The following is a 22,308-nucleotide window of genomic DNA, read 5'->3' as shown; positions in this document are numbered from 1 at the left end:
GAGCTGGGGACTTCCTGCTTTGCATCTCAGTCTCTTCGCTGCTGTGCAATGTCAAGTAGCTTAGTATTGCAGTCACAGCAATGACACTAAATTCAACAAGTTCACTCATTAACAAGGACTGAAGGGAAAGCAGCAGTTGTATAGATTTCGTTCACACCAAAAGAAAAAGCTTGATGAAAAACAATTTCATGTGGTTAATGTGCACAGCAAATGAAAACAGCAATTGTACAGGAAAGCCTCTTAGATGCAGAAGTTTTTCTTCCCAACGAATTCCCCTTTTGCATTTCCCAACCTTCATCCAATAAACCCACATGTCCCTCATATGTATTAAAATTCAGCCTTGGGCAGAGATTTGTCCACTGGCATTAGAATTCATGTTAATAGTGATATTGTTCCTATTTTGTGTAAATACCACTTGTGTCAACTAATAATAAATTCAAGCTTTTGTGCTTTGATTTTCCATTTGTTATAAGCCACATAGAGATGAACAAAATATTGTTACATTTTTAAAATGTCATGTTAAAACTTTGGACAATGGGATCTCTGTGAAACAGAAGCAGTAAGAGAAGGCTAAAGTTGAGGTTCTCTGTTTTCTCACACTCCACGTTTCCTGACTCAGCTCCTCATCTGAAACTATTTTTTGTTGAAACCAGCTAGCTTTGTGAACACAGTTCCCTGATAAGTTTTAGTATGAGTATGATAGACATATTTGGAAATTTGTATTTATCACATTTGCACCTTACATTTCTAGATATACATTTTAAATGTTTTAATAGTAATGCAGGCAAATGTTTCAACTCAAACTATTTGAAGATATATTCTTATGGATATAGGTTAAATCATCTTAAGGTAAAAGGTAAAGGACCCCTGGATGGTTAAGTCCAGTCAAAGGTGACTATGGGGTTGCGGCACTCATCTTGCTTTCAGGTCAAGGGAGCTGGCATTTGTCCACAGACAGCTCTCCAGGTCATGTGGCCAGCATGACTAAATCGCTTCTGGCACAACAGAACACCATGACGGAAACCAGAGTGCACAGAAATGCCGTTTACCTTCCTGCCACAGTGGTACCTATTTATCTACTTGCACGAGCGTGCTTTCGAACTGCTAGGTAGGCAGGAGCTGGGACAGAGCAACAGGAGCTCACCCCGTTGTGCGGATTTGAACCGCCAACCTTCTGATCGGCAAGCCCAAGAGGCTTCAGTGGTGCCACTCGCATCCCAAATCATCTTAATAAAGCAAGTGAAAGCAAATCATCTTAATAGAGCAAGTGAAAGTATAGTTTTGATTGAAACAATTTCTCTTTTTCTGTTAAATCAGTAGCACTTTTGGAGAAACAGGCTGGTATTTCCAACCAGATAATGGTATTAAAAAGGAGTCTCAAATTAACTACTTAGAATATAAACAGAGCATTCTGATATACAGGAGGCCCTGGGACCAATGGCATGTATACTTTGTAATGATGATTAACAGCCCAAACATTAGCTGAATGGCAGTACAATTAAATAAAAAAACTAGAAAATATACATGGGTCTCAAAATGCAACAAACCATGCTCCCCTTGAGGGAACTCCCATTTGAATTCAATCTTGTTTTTCTTGAGAATTTGGACCAATGGCTTATATGGGTCTCTTCGTTTCAACAGTCTTACTGGAATATCTTTGAAAATGATTATGTAATTCCCATCAATATTTAGCCTTTTTTCTCTATTTTTTTGTAGGATTAGGCTTCTCATATCTTTGTCTTTAAAGGTAATCAAACAATCTCCCGGCGTTTTCTTTATTCTAGTTGTTCTTGTTCTTATTCTGAATGCATTTTGAACCGATCTTTCTACTTCTTCTTTTTGTATTGCCAACCATCGTGCTATTTCTATTATCAGTTTCTCTCTGATGTTTTCACCTTGTATTTCAGGGACTGCTCTCAACCTAAGATTCACCTCCCGTTGCCTCAATTCATTCATCGCGATTGCGTCCCATAATTCTTCTTGTGTTTTATTGACTTCCGATAATCCTACTTTTAGTTTTTCTTCCTCCCGTTTCACTTCCTTCATTTCTGCTCTTGTTTTTTTCATTCCTTCTTCCAGAGATTGTGTTCTTTTGGAAATATCTTTAATTTGACCTCTTAGCTCTTTTACAGTTTCCTCTATCTTTTGGTCCATTTTCCCAATTCTCGTATCCACCTGTTCTATTCTTGTATTCACATGCTCCAATTTATCCTCCATATTCTTTTCACTCTGTCTAATTTCAGCAAACATTTTCAAAATTTCTGTCTTGAAATCTGCATCTGGTTTAGATCCCCTCCTATCTCCTGGTGTCCCGCCCTCTGCACCCTTCTTAGGCACGTGAGACATCCTTCCAGTATAGCCTTTAACGGCGGTTAGCACCCCCCTAGTATTATTCAATTTTATGTCAGTTCCCACCTTATTCACTTACAACCTTCGTAATATAGTTCCCAGTCCCAAATTCCTCTAAATTTAAGTTAGAAGAATCAATATTAACCTTTTTACCCAAAGTTGCCAAATTCCTCCCCCAAATCGGGGAAGGGTAATTAATTTCGTCTGGGAAGCTTCAAAGAAGGGAGGGGGGAAAGAAGGGGAGGGGAAAGGGAAAAAGTTTATACTCCGGTTATACCACGGGAGAGTGTAACCCCATATAGAGGGGAGTACAGAAGTTCAAAGTTCAAAGTTCCAGTCACAGAAAGAAGCAGGAAAGAACCAGTCCTCTGCCCCCAATTGGAGAGTCCGTATAAGTTCTTTTAGAGTAGTTGCAAAACCTGGTTTAGTTCGGACTCCCAACCGGGGAGTCAAATGGAGCACAGATGGCAAGTGAAGTACTAATTGCGTCCAAAAAGTTTCACAGAGAGAAGGGAAAGAGGGAGAAAAGAGGGGGCGAAAAAAGCAGAGAAAGAGAACGGAACAGAAACAAAAAATCTTCTTGCCACCAATTAGGCTAGTCCCTTTAGATATCGTAGTTTTTCCAATTATAGTCCAGTTATGCCGTAAAGGATTTCAGATGGATACATATAAATAATAAGAAGGAAAGAAAAAGAGAAGAAAAAAAAAAAAAAGGATTCCAGATTCAAAATTCAAGTCCTCTTTCCCCAGTCCAAAATTGAAGGAGCAAAAACAAAAAGGAAAAAAAAATAAATAAAGATATGTATATATATAATAACCTTCTACCCCGGTTGGGCTATTCCTTGTAAAGTTTATAAAGTAGTTGTAAAATTATTCAGTCCAGTTCAGTCTTTAAACAAAGAAGTCAGATAAAACACATATGATGATTGAGACTGATTGAAAAAAAAAATATAACCTAGCTGTAGTTACTCTTCTGGCCACTGGGTGTCCTAGATTCCTGAAGTTAACTGGGTAGACTACCAAAAAAGGGGGGGAGGGAAAGGAAAAAAAAACCGTGGTATAGTGAAAATGAGGGTTTCAGCTGCCTGCCCAGTTCCTCAATTCTCTGATGCCATTTAGAGACCAGTACTTTGAATTAAATCCAAATGGGTTACATAAGAGGCACCCAAACAAGGATTTTTGCAGAGCAAGGCAAGGACAGGAACGGAAATAGCCCGAAAAACTGACCGTATAATGGAGTCAAAAGCACTTCCTCTATTACGCAGCCTTTTTGTTGAGAAAAAAAAAAAGGAGTTACAATTATTCTTTTCAGCTTCCTCTTTCAGAATTCCAAAAAGGACCTTAGAATTCCAGCTCTTGACCCTCCGTTCCCCCCTTTTAGCTTAAGTTCTTCTTTCTCAATCAAAGAGTTAGTTTGTATCAGATAGTTTGTAGCAGCTTTGAGGGGGGAAAGAAACTGTAGCCGCTAGCGGCGACACACTTTCACTTTCGGCAACTTTGCTTCTCCAATGCGTACAAATTGATTGGAGATAGCGCTGGTCTCGTAAGTAAATATAATCCACCGGTGCTTTCCTTAATTCCCCTGGTTTGTCCTGGAATTGTTTTAAGCCCGGGTTCCTTAATTTCGAGAATTGTGAGCTCCCCCGGCAAGCTCGGGGCTTCGTTTTCCGGAGTTAGCTATGGCTTCCCCTTAGCCCGCTTCTCCTCCCCGCCGCTCTCTTCGCTCCGTGGAGTTACCTGGCGGCCGGGTGGTCTGCGTTTTGGCTCTCCGCGGGAGCCTGAGTGTCTGTACACCCTCCAGACACTACTTCGGGGGGTCACTGCGCCCAAAGACCCCCTTAATCCTCCGAAAAACCCGGGATTCTCCGCCTGGAAGCAATCCCCGCTTGCGATGGCGTCGCTCACAACCGGAAGTCCTCTCCCCTCATATCTCAGGAGATATTATATGCTCAAACCATGCTGCAATCACTATACCTTTCAAAGGTACTTTAATGCTTCCCCATCTTTCAACCCAAACATATCCTCAACAGCATCTTTGGGGCATCTATCCTGCCTTTGCTTTTGTGCATGCAGATTTCACTAAACAATGTAAACTGTGTATGTAGATTCTCTGCAGAATATGGTCTTCCCTAAGGAGTGTTTGAAGAACGCATTGATCCTATTGATACCTGTAGCTGGCAGAATTTGCACAGAAGCTTACTATGCTGGCAACCCTTGTGGAACAAGCCTGCCACTTATAACATGTTACTGCATATATAAAAGGATGTCACATAGAGGAGGGAGAAAGGTTGTTTTCTGCTGCTCCAGAGAAGCGGACACGGAGCAATGGATCCAAACTACAAGAAAGAAGATTCCACCTAAACATTCGGAAGAACTTCCTGACAGTAAGAGCTGTTCGACAGTGGAATTTGCTGCCAAGGAGTGTGGTGGAGTCTCCTACTTTGGAGGTCTTTAAGCAGAGGCTTGACAACCATATGTCAGGAGTGCTCTGATGGTGTTTCCTGCTTGGCAGGGGGTTGGACTCGATGGCCCTTGTGGTCTCTTCCAACTCTATGATTCTATGATTCTATGATTCTATGCAGTACATTAAGTGCATAGGGTTGTGTCCTCCATACAGGTGGTTTCAGTAGAAGCCGAAAGACCTGTAGGATAATGTATTAGGAGATCGTCTCAAGCTTTGCCCCCATCCTCTCGTGTTCTGTCTATTCTGTGTTCATTTTTGTGCTGTTGCATAATCATTTCGCAAATAGCTGCAGCACCTCATTGGCTTATCTTGGTTTGTAGTATCAACATGACATTGGTGCAATGTCCTGGGTCAATTCCTGTTATGAACCACTTGTTTGCTTTTATTGATTTGCTCCCCACCCCCTCCTAACTTGTAATTTTCAGTTGCCAGCCACAGCAGATCATGCCTTTGAGCCTACATGGTGCCTTGCCCGTTCAAACCCTCCATAGTGTCAGCCTGTGTTGGCAGATACTTTTGAGGCTCTTTTGCAGAAAAGAATCTCTGCCAGTTTCATCTGACCTCGGAAGAGGCAACTCCTAGCAACTAGCAAAAGAACATTTCAATCTCTCAGGATATTTTGCTACTCGCCTAAAAGTTGCCATTCTCCTATAAAGGAATTTCAGAGGGAAAGTGTGAAATAGCTGAATTATAACAGTTTGATTCTATTCATTTGGACTTGAATAGAGACAATTGTTTCCTGCTTTTACTTAGGAATGATAAGGTTATTGTGGAATCACCAGATACTGCTTTTGTGGTCATTGTGATTATTGCTCATTGGGGAGCAGTATTCAATTAAGCTTATTCAGAGTAGACCCACTAACATGACTAAGTTACATCTATTAATTTCAGTGGCTCTACTCTGAGTCTTCCTTGGAGCTTTAATTCTCACAAATAGTACCTTTTGCATTTCACTGCCACAACCTCACTGTTTACAATTCCTCCCCTCTGTACTAGTGGATCCATATATGCCTGTCAACTGAGGTTAGCACTTCATGCATAAAATGGAGACGTTTCTAAATCGTGAGGGTTTGTGCCATAATAAATCTGTTAGTCTTTAAAGTGCTTCAAGTCTCTTTGTTGTTTCCCGCCAATCTTACGTTTGTATTAAGATCCTATGAAGAAGATCCCTTTTGGATCAGCCCAAGGATCCATCTTGTCCAACATTATTTTTCCAAAAATGACTACCCAGATGAAGAAACGCAGAAAGGCAACCTCTCCCCGTTGTTTGCTGCTAGTATTAGATACCCAGATGTACGTTGGTACTCCACGTGGAGGTCAATTTAGCTGCTATGGCTGTAAAAAGGTAAAAGTAAAGGACCCCTGACTGTAGGTCCAGTCACAAATGACTCTGGTGTTGCGGCACTCATCTCGTTTTACTGGCCGAGGGAGCCGGTGTTTGTCTGCAGACAGTTTTTCTGGGTCATGTGGCCAACATGACTAAGCTGCTTCTGGTGCAACGGAACACCAAAACCAGAGCAGCGCACGGAAATGCCATTTACCTTCCTGCCAGAGCAGTACTTATTTATCTATTTGCACCGCTGTGCTTTCGAACTGCTAGGTTGGCAGGAGCTGGGACAGAGCAACGGGAGCTCACCCTGTTGTGGGGATTTGAACTGCCAACCTTCTGATTGGCAAGCCCAAGAGACTGTACATCTCTGTAAATGAGGACATAACAAACCTGACCCTTCTGCTTTCTTTTTAGGAACATCTGAAGGCATTTGACCATGAAGTAAATGAGTTTGTGGACTATATGTTTGGAGCTAGAGGTAGGTGTTCCTTTCATGGTGCTACCAAGCTCTCCTCACCTGCACCAGCTCTGCTGGAGGGTTATTATAATATGTGTACAATGGTGATTAAAGAAAACTGGGAGATAAATGCATTTAGTTCAAAAAGAATATATAGCTGGTTCTGATAACTCCTAGCAGAATGTAAAACAAGCAGCATATCTCATCTGTTTACTCCCAGGGAATTCTTTTACATGACACTTCATTCTCTTTTAAGCTATATATATCCCTCTTATTTCCTCATGTAGTATTTTAGTTAAAGATTTGGAAGCTAGCCCTTAGTTTAAAGAAGATAGTGACACTTTTTGCTCTCCCAATTGCCTGTGCTTAAAAAATAAACCTTTTCTGTTCAGAAATGCAGCTGGAGCGATTGTTCATTGTGGCTAATAAAAATCACTTGTTATAGCTCCCAAGGGACTTAAAGGTACTTAAGTCTAATGAATTCTACCTGTGCCAATTTGTTCATTTGATGAAAGGGGAAGCTTGCTTGACAGGAAGAAACCAGTGTTTCCAGTGAAAGCAAGTTGATGTGAATGACTTTTACCTGGTCATAGGAGGATACAATTGTGAAAACATTTGCTTTGTTGGCTACAACAAAAAGGGAAACTGCCAGGATTTAGTAGAACCATCAGGATTTCATTGTGGGAAGAGGAAACTACGTATTTCTTATCCAGCCATTGACTAGTCCAGCTATTGACTAGGTAAGCATAGAGGGAGCATTGTGCTGTGTTGAATTTTGAGATAATTCGTGTTCTTGCAGCTTTTTAGGCAACTTAAAGAGCTTAAACAGAATATGGTGTGAAGCTAGAAACGTGAATAGGCAAAATGCTTTGTTGGGTGAGGATAAAAGTTTATTTCAACTGCAGCATTGTGTTTCAAATAGTGGAAATTCAGATGCCCCTGAGAAGCAGGGCTTGGAAGCAATAGCTCTTTGCTCTTTTTTGTCCTTATCTTCTGGTGCAGAGAGGGATACCTCTGCAGATCACAGGGTTCTGTTTTGATACACTTTCTTAAAGTACAGGGTCTTGGTTTGCAACACACTTGCCTCTGTTTCCTCCTCTTACTTTTAAATAGGCTAGTGTCAAATGTGTAAAAAAATCATAGCATAGGATGTTTTGTTGTTTGTTTTAAAAGGGCGCTTCCTTATGGGTGCTTTTACCTGGAGCTGTTACCTAGCAGGTTCAGAAGTGCAAGGAATGATCGTTGCAGCATTGCAGTCATTAAGTCACAGCCACAGCAACGATGGTATTATCCAAGTTGATTGCTGGTATAGTTAGTGGGCTTTGCACAAATAGTCACCCATTTTGGGAGACTTTGAGGTAGTTACCGTATTTTTCGCTCTATAACACGCACCTGACCATAACACGCACATAGTTTTTAGAGGAGGAAAATCCGTAGGCATGCCACCCGTAGGCATTCCCTCCATAACACGCACAGACATTTCCCCTTACTTTTTAGGAGGAAAAAAGTGAGTGTTATGGTGCAAAAAATACAGTATGCTTGGCATTCATCAGAGCCCGATAAAGAAAAGGAAAATGCAGCATGGATAGCAGGAAGGGATGAGTCACCTTTTAAAAAAATGATAATAATCCCTAGTCATCGAAAGCTTCACTTGTGCAAAAGCTTCAGGTCAGCTACCTTAAGAAAGCGCCAAAAGCATTTAGTTGATAATGTAAGGACTTATAGCTTTACAAGGAAATGCATAAAGATTCAGGTGTGAAATTCCAAGCTTAGAATGGAAATGAACTGATGCTTTGCCACAGCTACCCAGGGTGTGTGAGGACGGCAATATTTGTGGTTTGGGGACAATAAATAATGGGGATCAGATACTGGCCAGGTGACTCTGTACTAATAATGATTAAACAGAGCCCCACTTGCTATGGTCAAATAAGGTAGGATCTTATTTTTCTGATTCTAATCTTCCTTCTTGTTCTCTTAGAGTAACTTCTAACTCAGGCATGGCCAAACTTGGCCCTCCAGATGTTTTGGGACTACAACTCCCACCATCCCTAGCTAACAGGACCAGTGGTCAGGGGTGGTGTGAATTGTAGTCCCAAAACATCTGGAGGGCCAAGTTTGGCCATGCCTGTTCTAACTGAATCATCACACACAGGTGTTAACTCTTGCTTTGATTTGTGAAGCTTATTGGTTTGTTATCTTTTGTTGTACCAATAACCTTTCATTTATTTTTATTTATTTATTTCCCGCCCTTCACCCTAAGTTCCCAGGGTGGGTCACAGCATTAAAAGACAACATTAAAAACAATGTAAAACTACTTATGGGCATAAAAATAAGGTGGGTCTTACCATCCACCTGTGATTGCTTTGACTGAAATTGACAGCACTTCATTAGGCCTTAACCTGCCTACTGGAAGGCATTACTGCCTATTTAGGACATACTTATGTTTGCACCCAGGAACGATGAATGCCTTTTATGGTTTTTAAGCTGTTCTGGTTCTGGACAGTGTGTGAAAAAAGACGTTGTAGAAGGTGACTATTTCTTCTAACAAATGGCAATGATAAAAAAATCAAAGGCTTATATTATAAGCATTATACAATCTGATTGTTTATTGGGGTTTTGGTAATATGCAAATATATTGGATGACATCCAGTGATGTCTCCCCACCTCCACAGCAGAAATCTGCTTGTGCGTTCTCTCTTTTCTCTCCTCCAACTCCCTTTCGTGCCGCCAAACTCTGCTCTGGATAGTCCTTCAGCGCTCCGGAGCAGATTTTTGGGGCACGTGGGTTTTGTAGGGGGTTGAGAAGCAATAGAAGCCCTGTTGCACAAGAAGACACTTGCTTGTGCTATTTCAGTTCTCACCCATTAAATTTAATTGAATAATCAGCTGTTGTTATTTATTAAAAATTATATGTACCACCCTTCATCCATAGATGTCAGGACGGTTCACAACATAAAAGTACTGGAGGGGGGGACATAATAAAAACAAGAGCAAGAACAAATTAAAAACCCCACATTATATATATTTTTAAATAATTTTTATTAGTTTTCCAATATACATTTAAACACAATTTAACATCCCAATCTCAACAACTACTTCTTTTGGACTTCCATCAGCATGTCTGACAATTCTCCCTATTATCACATCTTCTCACATTTCTCAATTTAAAATTGCACTTTATCATTGTTAGCCTTATCATAGTTTTTAAGCAGTATTTCTACCAATACTTCTCACAGAGCTTCTTGAAAGCTTACAAACGTTAACTGTTCATCACATTTTTAATATATTCTGTAAATTTATTCCAGTCTTCAGTGAATCTCTGGTCTCGTCGGTTCCGAATCTTCCCTGTTAATTTGTCCAATTCTGCGTATTCCATCAGTTTCAAAAAACCCCACATTATAAGAGCATCCTAGGAGGAGGTTGTAAAGACTGGAGGCTGGGTATTACTGGGAGACTGAAAAGGCGTTGGTCGCCCATTGAATGACTGTATTGAACAAGAAATATTTATATGTGCTGATTTCATGAGGCTTTTTGCTTTGCTTTGTTTCTTCAGATCCCAGGGTCAGAGGATGGCTCCTGCTCGATTCTTACTTGCCCACTTTTTCCCTCACTGTTGCGTATCTTCTCTTCATATGGCTGGGTACCACATTTATGAAGAACAGGCCTGCTCTGTCACTCAGGGGTCTTCTCATTGTATATAACCTTGGAGTCACCATGCTTTCGTTTTACATGCTTATAGAGGTGAGTCTTTTCAGTGTTGGCCCAGTTTTGTTGTTGGTCTCCAAGTTTAATAGATTGGGCAGTTTGGCAAAATTGCTTTTCACAGGTCATATTTTCTGGGGATACTAGTGTTTTACTTTCTACTTTCTGCTTTTTATTTTCACCAGTATCACATGGCTCACCTGGCTCACCTGCCTGAGCCATCCAGACATGCACAGTTTGAATTATTCCTTGCTCTACATTCGGGGTGCATCTATTGCTCCTATTTCCATAGTTGATCTTCTGAGATCTCAGTGATCCTATAGGAGCTTTATTGAATCATATGTGCAAAGACTGGACTGGGTGACCTTCTGGTGACTTCTAGAAATGAGTCTGTAATGAACTATATTTTGAAGCATGAACATAAGAGATGCCTTACATTACCAATTTTTAGCCATTTATTTTACAAAAGAGAGGAAAAGGGGGAGGATCTGAAGCACTATCACCGAAGGGCACACATGATACTCAAATTATGTACAAAACAGCCCCAGTGGATACTTTCCTGGATTGGGAGAAGCCATTTTGAGCAGAGGGGCCATGCATAAGTCGCTTTTTCTCTCCACACTGCAAAACAAAAGCAAAAACAAACCCACACAATGCTTTCTTCCTCCCTGCATTCCAAGCATTTAAATTTGACTCAGGCAGGCGTGTGTGCGTGTGTGTGTGCGTGTGTGTGGAATCTAGCACTTCTCTCCAGCCTGAGAGTCATTATATTAGGTAACACACCTCGGCCAGAGTAATAATATCTTCCTGTTTAGCTAAGGCTGCAGTCTGAACCCCGTTTACTGGTGGAGTAAGACCCATTGAATTCAATAAGGCTTACATTTGCGTAGGCATGGTTAGGACTGTGCTGTACATCTGTGCTAATGGTAGTGTATTTAAAAGGTCAACCACTAGTCCAGTTAAACTCTGATGGTTGCCTTCAGAACATGTGGGAAGTGGCAGTTCTCATATGAAAACCCATGACCGCATGAGGAGGAGTCTCCTTTCCATAAATCCCATTATTCAGGTTGCCAGAGACAAATACCTCTGGCTCAGGTGTGCCACTGGATGCCAAGATGTTGCAAATCCTTCAGGCAGCTTCTGAACATATAAAGGCAGACCAGTGAATGTGAGCAACTACATAATGTTTATTATCCACATTTACTTGTCTAGCTCCATTTGGTTTTTTCAGGCACCCCCCTCACTTCTTGGCATGGGACTGTTTACCCGTGTTTGACAGTCACTACATTGTCAGTATTGGACCATCAACCCTATTTTGGATATTTACTGTAGCATAGACAGTAACCTCCACTGTGTTCAAGTATTTGAGGTCTCTGGGGCACGCTAGCTGCAGTCTTTAAGTACGGGCTGCATTATATCTCAGCAGCCCATCTAAAACCACGGATTAAACAGTGGCTCTTCGAAGATCATCTAAAAATAGGCAACCTACATAGAAAGCAGGGCTTCAGTGAAGCAGGAACTCTGGAGTGCTGGGTTTTCTCTAACTTCCTGAACAAATAGAAATGTGGGGCCTTGTCTCTCTCCCTGCCCTCCACCTCCGGCTATTGCTTGCAGGATCTGTTCTGGTTCTTTCCTTGGATCCCTCCTAATCCATCTGAAAAGAAGCAGACTTCACCTCTTAGCCAAAACCCAAGGCTTTGGTTTCAATAAACCCTTTGCTTATGCCAAACAGAAGAGTCTTGCCTCATCCTCAGGTTCTAAGGCAATTCCTACAATGATCCAAGCTTAGTACATAACAGGAATAGAGCTGACAGGGAATAGCCTATACCAAACCTTTCTTGGGTCCTCAGCCAGCTCAGATCACACCTGCTGTGCATGGTGTAATAAACAAACATCTGCCCTTATTCCCTTATGAGGAACACAAGAACCCTTAGAGTCCTTTGTAGGTTCTCCAGAGGCCAACCAGAGAATATTGAGAAGCAAAGCAGATCGTAAGCCTGATGTGTTGCAACAGGGTACTCCCCTCACATGCAGGAAAGGAGAAGGACCCTGAACAAAGGTGTGCCCGCCCTTATATAGACATTTTAAATTGCCTGCCCTGGAGTCCAAGACTACCCCCAGAAACCTCATACGTCACAGAAGGGGTGTAGCTCAAGACCACCCCCCAGATGCATCATACCTACATCACAGAAAGGGCGGTCTACAACAGAAATCTGAGTGCGTTGTTTATCTCCTGCCTGGCAGACCTGTTAATGGTCACTTGATTGGATACCCTGGGGAGCCTGGCCAGTCTTTTGTAATGACAAATACTTAGTTCCTGAGCCAGATCACAGGCACACCCTATTCATACACAGACATACCCTTAAGACAGGATTTGTGAAGGAAAAGACAATGGGGAGGCGTTTCCATTTTCCTTCAACCTTGCAGAGAAAACATTTGGTCAGTTTGGGAGTCAAAATCGTTTCAGGGCTGTTTTCCTGTGCTGCTTCAGACATGCAGTTTATATATTTATGTACGTGTTTGCTTAGTACATTTATGAACATTTATTGTAGAAGACCTTATTTTTTTTATTTCAATGGCCTCCAATGTGGTTGCAATGTGGAGCTTCATTTACATATGCAGACACACTCCCATCAAATTCAGAGAGCTGTGAAGCAGTTGCACATGAGGGTGTTTGTATTCATATGCGGTACTTGAGTTGTATGCTTGGATGGTTGTCATGGAGTTCTTGCCGGGTTGCAGTGGCTATTTCGGGCCTGTTCACTTTGCTTGAACTTCTCCTTCAGATAACTTTGCCAGGTCTTCTTTCAAGCCAGCCAGTAAAAGTATATATACTGCCATCTTCAGCATAGTTTCACTTCCCCATGTCAATATTCGGATGTGACTTCAAATTAAGGGTGTTTTCTTTCCCAAATTCCCACATATATTCAAACAGGCAGGATAATTATGCTTAGAACAAAGCTGCCATTGTGAGCAGAGTCTATTTATACTTGAATTGTCAAACAGAGGCCATTTACTCATATTACAATGGAGATTTGTTCATTAGGTTATGCGAGTGGAGGTAATTTGTCCCCTAAAATTAAATTTCAGGATGTTTTGCTGTTGTGCAGAATTTTGTAGTATTCATTATTCAGGAACTAATGACAAAGCATAACTATACATTATGATAGCTGAGGCAACATGCTACAAATATGCTTACAATTATTATTATTATTATTTGTACCCTGCCCATCTGACTGGGTTTCCACAGCCGCTCTGGGTGGCTTCCAACATACATAAAAACGTAATAAAACATTAAACATTTAAAAAGCTTCCCTATACAGAGCTGCCTTCAGGAAATAATAATAAACATTTATTATGGATTGTGTGCTACAACTTATGAAGGGATGTTGTCACAAAACAAAACACTGCTCTGCCATTGAAGGGGTGTTAAGATAGCTTTTTAGAAACAGACAAATGTTTAGAACTGGACACTTAAGATGCAGCCCTGAATGTACTCTTCTGATGATTTTTCTTCTACAAAATCACTACAGTGGTACCTCGGGTTAAGTACTTAATTCATTCCAGAGGTCCGTTCTTAACCTGAAACTGTTCTTAACCTGAAGCACCACTTTAGCTAATGGGGCCTCCTGCTGCTGCTGCGCCGCCGGAGCATGATTTCTGTTCTCACCCTGAAGCAAAGTTCTTAACCCGAGGTACTATTTCTGGGTTAGCGGAGTCTGTAACCTGAAGCGTATGTAACCCGAGGTACCACTGTGTAGGTATTCTGGGTACCTAGCAGGATCACAAGATCACCCACACGGTCACAGCTAAGAAACTTGGACTGGGATGGTTGAAATTAGGATGCAGGGAAAGAGTGGGAAGAAAGATTGATGGGAAGGCAAGCAGAGAATGAGGCAAGAGAACCAGCCACACAGGCAAGGGCAGAAGGTAGCCTCTAACCTGGAAGCATTTATATCCTGTCCAGCCTAGGAATGCACAGTGGCAAGTTCGATACACTTCTGGGGGAACAGGGAGCTTTAGTTTCCTTTCACTCTCTGAATTAGCCAACCAGTATAGCTTGAAGTTTGGCAGACTCTTAATAAACTGCATCCTGAATCAGCGCAGGTATGCAGCCTTGCGTTAGATGATGGGAAATAAATATTACTGTCTCACTGAGTCACACTCTCTCCAACCGCTTGCAAAAGACATAACTTTTGCAGCATTCTAGGGCTGTGGTTATTTTTGCAATGGTTCCTATGGTGAATTTTGCAGGTGGCCTGCCCCACTTCGTTAGTGCATGGAGGTATTTTCTCTGGTTTTAGTGGGGAATAAGTAAGTAGCTTGCACCTCTTTGTGGTATGCAAAAGCAATTTGCCCAAATAAAAAGGGGTAACACTCCGACAATTCAGAAGTGAAGACTTGCTTGTCTATTTAACCCTCCCAAATAAATTCTTCTTACACTTCTTTCAACCCCCAATCCAAAACCTCTGGAGAGTATCAGCCATCAAGTTGGCAAAGGCTGCCTTACAGCCACAGAAGACGCATCCCTAGCATGGAGGAAACTAGTGGGATGTAACAAATGGGGAGAGAGCAGGTGTTTCTTTGTAGAATTAGTAGGACTGTAGCTTTATCAGGCCCTTAAATGGGACCTCCTGGCTCTGTTTTGAAGACAGAGTCCCCAGCCTTCTTGCCTGCCTTCGTGACCTCACACCACCCTGCAAGCAAGTGAAATGATATGCAGGCTGCTCTAATGAATAAGAAATCTATGCTCCTTTAGTTTCCATCAAATATATTTGTCAGTATGCTGTGGTCACGTTACTCTTCCCATCTGCCTCTCCTGCACTCAGCTGGGTGCAAGCCACTGCTCTCCGGATTATTCTGACTGCAGGCATGTGACATTTCAGAGTTAAAGGGACTGTGACCCATTTCAACTCCCTAGATTGGCAGAGTAAAGGTATAATTCCTTTAAAAATTGCTGCAGTCCAGTCCACCCTCAGCTCGACTTGAGCAAACCTCCATTGAAATGAATGGTGTTTCCACATCTGCAGTGCTGAATGGATCCTTTTGACTTGTCATCTTCTAAGTTGGAACATGAGTTACCAGAAAGTGAGTTACTTTTGTAAAGAAAACAGGGTTGTTTGCCTTTCAACTCTTGAAACAGAAGTCTTGGGGTTTTCCCAGACACTGGGGGGGGGGACCAACCTATTCACTCTCCCACTACGCTCTGAGCAGGCAGTATTTAGAATAAATTAAATGTTAGATTTAAAAAAATAAAATAAAATAATGCCTACAGCAATACAAGGTGATGATGAAGGGCAAAAGAGATAGAGTTGTTGAAGGTTGCCGCTTTGTTTTATTAAGTGAAAGTTTCTGAAATGTGTTAGCACGTAGTGTGCCTTTGAGTAAGGATATCTGTCTTCTGCTTCCAAAGAGAGGACAAGTGAAAAGCTGCTCAGGCAAATAGCCAGCGTAAGGAATTACTAATGGGCAATATCAGTTTCAGCTCTGGCAGCAGAGTAAGTGCAGTGCTCAGTTATGTTTGTCATGCTATTACCAACTGGAGTTCAGCAATTGCACTGTTGTGGGAAGTGATGAGAGTTGGAAATGAATTGCAAGCCCTTGGCAATTAGTAACTGGCATTGAGCTTTGCAATTAGCATCAAGAACCTGGCTTTCAAGAGCCCTACAGGCCTAAAAAAAGGAATACAGTACCTTGCTTTTAGTAAAGCATGGTTTGGCAGCGCACACCTATACATTCACACCTATACATGGGAAGTCCCATTCTTTCCAATGGGGCTTACTCCCAGGTAAGTATGTGCAGGATTGCTGCCAGTAAGGCATCTATACATACATGCATCCTTAAAAGAAGGATGCTATGGTTAAAAGGGCTCTGTTGGCTTTCTTAGCAGTAATGGCGGCAGGGGCGGGCACTGCAGCAGCAGAATAAAGCCAATCTTTAGAACAGGGATGAAGAAACCTCAGCCCCCGGGTGGGACTGAATGCAGTCATTTGAGTCTATCTAGCTAATGCTTTCTCCTTGCCTGGATGGAAGCTAGAGAGGGGTGTCTCAGCATGTGCATAGATGAGCCTGCTATGCCAAGGTAAAATTTACATCTGTTGCTCTCTTTTCACTTTGGTCCCACCTTCCACTGGCATATGCCCTCCCCTGGGTGACAACTCCTAGGGGCCTTGGTCCCTTCCCTGCCCCCCGTAAAATATTTGAGAGGGCCAGGCCCTGCTAAAGCTGATGGGAATTGTCATTCAATTGGTGTCATAGCTGTCAACTTTCAGATTTGAAAATAAGGGATCAGCAGCCTCACCTGTCAAAAAAAAAAGGGGGGGGGAGGAAAGCATATGTTGCCCAAGGGATATATTTATATATAAAAAAGGGAGGAAAGCAGCCTCACCTGTCCTGGGGACAGTCTACGGGATATCTAACAATCCAGGATAGCAGCGGGAAGCAGCGGGAAACGGCACTGGAATAAGGGAATTTCCCGCAAAAAAAGGGAAGGTTGACAGCTATGATTGGTGTGTGTTCGCTGCATCTTGTGATCGATTATGTGGGTCGGGGCTTACCTGCCCCCCTGTTTTATTCAAGTTGGCACCCCTGCCCCCCACCATCCCCGAAGGTTGCCCAGAAAGGAATGTGACCCAAGTGGAATCCACACATAAAAAACACTGTGAAAATGCTTTTTAAAAAAAAGTTTTGAAAAATATATTGAATTCACCGTATCTCGCCATCTAGTAGAATGCACTTTACAACATCTAGTAGAATGCAATTTGTAGAATGCACTTTACAACACACTTAAAACATTTATTTGCAGCTGCATAGCTAAGTCCTCTCAGTCTGGAAAAAGGTTCCTCACCCCCTACTTCAGAGGCCAGTATTTAGAATTTCATCCATAATGTTATAAAATGCCAATGAAGAAGTTTCAGAAGTCGTGTAGTGGCTGGAGACACATATTTCCCTTTTCTTTTTTCTAGACAGTTAAATGTGAGGTGACAGAGAGCTTCTTACGCTGCAGGCAATCACCATTTTGTGCCTCATTCCCATTGAAACTGATTTGCAGGGGGGTATTTTGCATTAAACGTGCATTCAACATTTCCCACTTCTGCTCCAATCTAGTCCCGCTCTTTGATTGTAAGCATGTTTTTTTCCAGTTTTTCTGGGCAGGCAAAGGAAATGAGTGGGAACACTGTGGGCAACAATGGCTCTGTCCCAGAAATATAGGGAGAGTCCATGGTTATGCAAGCTGCCTTAAAAAAAAAAAAGGAACCCTGCAACATGTTTGTAAAGAACTACTACGATTCCACCAAGGGGGGAGGGGTTCATGCCTGTCTTTCATACCTTCTTCAGCTCCTTTAATAATTATTGCTTGTCTTTTAGATGAATGCCCATTTTCTTCTGAGCTTACAAAGCTGAACTTACAAAGCAATATTGCCTTTTCTAATCCTGCATACTGCACATGGAAACACACTTCCTTAGGGATCAGGTTCACACATGCAAAGTAGTTCTTCATGTAAGGGGGGGAATCAAGAGTGCAGAGGCAGTTTTCCAGCTTGTCCGGAGTTTTGGGCTGGGTTGCCATCAGTATGCTGATGACACCCAACTCTATCTGTTGATGGATGGCCATCCTGACTCGGCCCCAGACACACTGACCAGATGTTTGGAAGCTGTGGCTGGATGGTTACGTGGGAGCCGGTTGAAGCTAAATCCTTCGAAGACAGAGGTCCTGTGGCTGGGACGGGACGATATGGGATTGGGGGGCAACTCCCATCTCTTGCGGGGGCGCAATTAGTGCCAGCACCATCCGTTAAGAGTTTGGGTGTAATCTTCGACACCTCCCTTTCCATGGAGGCACAGATTGCAGCTACAACAAAGGCGGCATTTTTCCATCTCCGCCAAGCTAAGCAGTTGGCTCCTTACCTCTCTCGCCCTGACCTAGCCACTGTGATCCACGCGACGGTCACCTCCAGACTGGATTATTGTAACTCGCTCTACGTGGGGCTGCCCTTGAGACTGACCCAGAAACTCCAGCGGGTGCAGAATGCTGCAGCGAGACTCCTTACGGGGTCTTCGCTGCGAGATCACATTCACCCGGTGCTTTACCAGCTGCACTGGCTCCCGGTGAAGTACAGGATCAGGTTTAAGGTGCTGGTTTTAACCTTTAAAGCCCTATACGGCCTAGGACCCTCGTACCTATGGGACCGCCTCTCCTGGTATGCCCCACAGAGAAACTTACGGTCTTCAAATAAAAACATCTTGAGGGTCCCAGGCCACAGAGAAGTTAGGCTGGCCTCAACTAGAGCCAGGGCTTTTTTGGCCGTGGCTCCGATCTGGTGGAACACTGTCACAAGAGACCAGGGCCCTGCGGGACTTGACATCTTTCCGCAAGGCCTGCAAGACAGAGCTGTTCCACCAGGCTTTTGGCCAGGGCACAGCCTGACTCCCTCCCTCGGCAATCTTCGCGGAGCTCTGGCCCAATGGTTGCCAGTGGCTTGAATTAATTAATTTTATAATGAATGATTTTAGAGTGCTGTTTGTGCTGTACTTTTGTACTTTTGTACTGTTTTGTTGTTGTTAGCCACCCTGAGCCCGGCTTCGGGTGGGGAGGGCGGGATATAAATAAATTTTTTTATTATTATTCCCCACATTGGGCCCTGACATGAAAGCTGTGACAGGGTCCTATAGTTCTTCCTCCTCCCCAAAACCTACTTAGCTTTTTTCTAGCTTTGGGAAGGAGCAGGGAGGGCTCTAGGACCCTGCCCGAGCCCTCACACCTCCTTCCCAAAGTCCAAACAGCAGAAGGCCTGGAGGGGGCACCAAATTTTGGCCTAGCTCAGGGCACCATAGTACCAAAGGCTGCCCCTGGAGACTGGGATGATTCCTGAATGCAGGTAGACACATTCAGTCTACTGTTACATGCAGGAATCTCTAGATCAACACCATTATTTTGAGTGATGGGTAAAATACTTAATACGAATAGTTTGAAACATTGCTTGTAGGTCGAAGGTTGGATTAGATCTGAGCAGAGCTCATAGTGGTGATTACCCCCCCAACCTGAAAATTCAGACTTAGTTACCTTTAATTAACCAATGGGACTTCAGTAATGAAGAAGTCATCTCATTGATTTCCTTGGGATCTAAGACTGACTTAGTCTGGATCAGACACAAAGTAGATATTTATTTAGGGTGTTAGTAGTGAGACTATGTTTGAATTTTTTGAAGATACCTGCAATTTTGTTCCTGGTGATTTTTGTTGTTGTTCTTTCATGATTTTAAATTCCCCTCCCATACTTATAATTTTGCACATCTTTATTTATGAGAACAGGGATTTAAATTTGTTACCATGCGTAAAGCTGAAAGCTATTTACCCTTCAAAACCCCACATGCTTGCAGTGATTAATAATTATTAATAATGGGAAATTCTATTCGGAGTAACAGAATCTGTTTTCTTCTTCTCCAGCTAATTCTTGCCACTTGGGAAGGAGGTTATAACTTACAATGTCAAAACCTGACCAGTGCAGGAGAAGCCGACATCCGGGTAAGAAATAAAAAGCAACCCAAGAACTGAAAGGTGGCTGTGAGGCTGGCAGGAGTCATATTCCAAAATATCTTGAAGACACTAGGCTGGCAAAGACTAGGCTAGCCTCACCTTAATGTCTCACAGTTCTTTCTTAGGCTGTATTCATGTATATACACTTAGCTTAGGGGCAAGTCCCACTGAACTCAATTGGGCTTCCTTCTGGATAGGTATATAGAGGACTGCACCATTGCCACATTTCTATACCTTGGTAGAATTTTTTTAAAGATGCATTTCTCATTCTATGGCTAATCTTTAACTCTGCCTTTTAAATTTTGTCCATTGGGGTGGGTTTGTTTGTTTGAGGCTGTTTTTTCACATGACCATCTCTTTGGTGTACAGCTTACGCTGGTGCTTTTTAATGGGAAAATTCAAGCAAGCATTTCCTAAAAATAGTTTTTCAAAAGGAAAAAGCTTACAACCTTCTGCAGCTAAGAGAGGCTATTCCACCCCCCTTCAAAATTAAGAAAATGCTTCCTACCTCTCCATGTATCTCTTCTCGTGCTGCACCTTCTTCAGCAGCTGTCTGGATTCAGCCAGGACCCAATTCTAGAAAAGAAGCTATGTTTTTCTTCTCTTTCCCTTTTTGCACTATTTACATGCCTGGTAGAGAAAGCAGGAATCGGAGAGTAGCCATAAAGAAACTGCCTATCAAACTTGTATGTGTATGTGGGTCTGTGTATATCTCTCTCTGTATACTCTTTATATCTTTAATCTTAGAGTTCTAAGTGAGACAAGAAAAAGAACTGGCACGAAAGGTATTCTTCTAACTGCAATTGCTGATTTCACTTCCCTCTGAACTTTCGTCCCAAAAGCCTTGGTGCTGAATTCACATTAGATGCTTTTACTCTTGGCTTGCTGTTTCTGCTCCTCCAGATTCAAAGGCACTATTCACATGCATAGAATTGCAGAGTTGGAAGGGACCCCCAAGAGTCATCTAGTCCACCCCCCTTTAGCAATGCAGGAATCTCAGCTAGATCACACGTGAGAGATGGTTGTCCAACCTCTGCTTAAAACCTCCAAGGTTTTAACCTCCAATCCTGCCTATTTCCAGACTCAAGAATTGGCACTGAAGACAACGCTCCTGGGTTGAGCCCGTGTGAGTCTTGACGCAAAGAAAGTTGTAGGAGAGGGGTATGCAATTAATTTATAAGATGAAAGGGAGTACAGTTGTTAGGGTGGGAAAGCATTTTTATGAAGACTAGTTGGAGGGGAAATGAGGCGGGGGGAGCTAGGCATAGACTGTTGCATAGACAGGAACAGAGCCATAGGTCAGTGGGTAGCACATCTGCAATGCATGCAGAAGAACCCTGCTCCAGTCCCCAGCATCTTCAGGCAATGCCTGGAGACTTCAGCCTGAGACCCCCGAGAGCCACCGCCAGTTAGTGTAACTAACATTGAGCTAGAGCAGGGCTCCCCAAACTTGGCTCACCAGCTGTTTTTGGACTACAACTCCCATTGTCCCTAGCTAGCAAAAACCAGTGGTCAGGGGTGATGGGAATTGTAGTCCAGAAACAACTGGAGACCCAAATTTGGGAAACCCTGAGCTAGAGGAACCCACTAGTCTGGTTCAGTATGGATTTTCTAGCAACAAGTGGCGTCGGGGCTGGCCCTACCGTTAGGTGAAGTGCTTGTTTCCGGCGGCAAATGATCACCCTCCCTGCTGCTTCCCCCCTCCCCCAATTCAGCTTCATTGAGGGCAGAGTGCAGGAGTGCAGCTGGGTGATGATGAGGCTGGTGGTATCGCTATACCTTCCCCTGGTGTTGCTGGTGGCAGTGCTATGACTGTATTATGGTGGGGCTGCGGCTGTAGGCTGTAGGTCTGGGTGGCGCAAGCACCGAGGAGCTATCTGTGCTGATCTTCTGCCCACTGTGTTTTGAGGAAGTGCCTGTGACCTGTGCTGTTCCCCCCCCCCAAAAAAAAGTTGAGCAACTAGCTCAGTTGAAGTTAAGGTGACCCAGATGAAAGGCAGTGTTTGGCACAAACAAAAAACAAACGAACAACCCTCTCTGATGTTTGCTTGCCTGTCTGTGCTCTTAACATATCAGTACTTGGCCCCCAAGCAGTTGGCTTAACTGAATTATGCACTCAGGGCACAGCTAAACTCTGGAATTTGGTACCTGCAAGAAGTGATGGTGCTTCTAGATGGATGCTTATTGTGCAAATACATGCAGGGTTGTTGTACCTGCCCCCCCCAGCATTCAAATGAGTTAATGCAAAGGACGGTCCCTATTATCTCCCGCTCAAATTCCCACTCAGCCATGGGTAACCTTGGGCTAGTCAATGACTCTTAGCCTTAACCATACGTGCCAAGTTATGCTTGACGTTGGGGGGCTTTGTCATGTGCGTGTGATGTCACAAGTGCAGCACATGCGTGTGACATCACAAGTGTCGGGAGGAGGCCTTGGGGCTGACCATAGAGAGGCCCAACATCACTGCAG

At 43.0% G+C, this 22,308-nt stretch overlaps 1 protein-coding gene across 1 annotated transcript in view; it reads left to right on the top strand.

Annotated features, from left to right (window-relative positions):
- ELOVL2 (ELOVL fatty acid elongase 2) overlaps nucleotides 1-22,308 on the top strand; it is a 59,147-nt gene that overhangs the window by 21,717 nt on the left and 15,122 nt on the right. Inside the window, exons 2-4 of the mRNA XM_082234648.1 lie at nucleotides 6,558-6,621; nucleotides 10,154-10,341; nucleotides 19,750-19,827. Coding sequence (XP_082090774.1) covers nucleotides 6,558-6,621; nucleotides 10,154-10,341; nucleotides 19,750-19,827 — 330 coding nt within the window. The remainder of the gene's footprint in view (nucleotides 1-6,557; nucleotides 6,622-10,153; nucleotides 10,342-19,749; nucleotides 19,828-22,308) is intronic.

The sequence above is a fragment of the Podarcis vaucheri genome (assembly GCF_965113315.1).
Source record: "Podarcis vaucheri genome assembly, chromosome: 8".
NCBI lineage: Eukaryota > Metazoa > Chordata > Lepidosauria > Squamata > Lacertidae > Podarcis > Podarcis vaucheri.
This window is presented reverse-complemented; position numbering and strand designations above follow the sequence as displayed.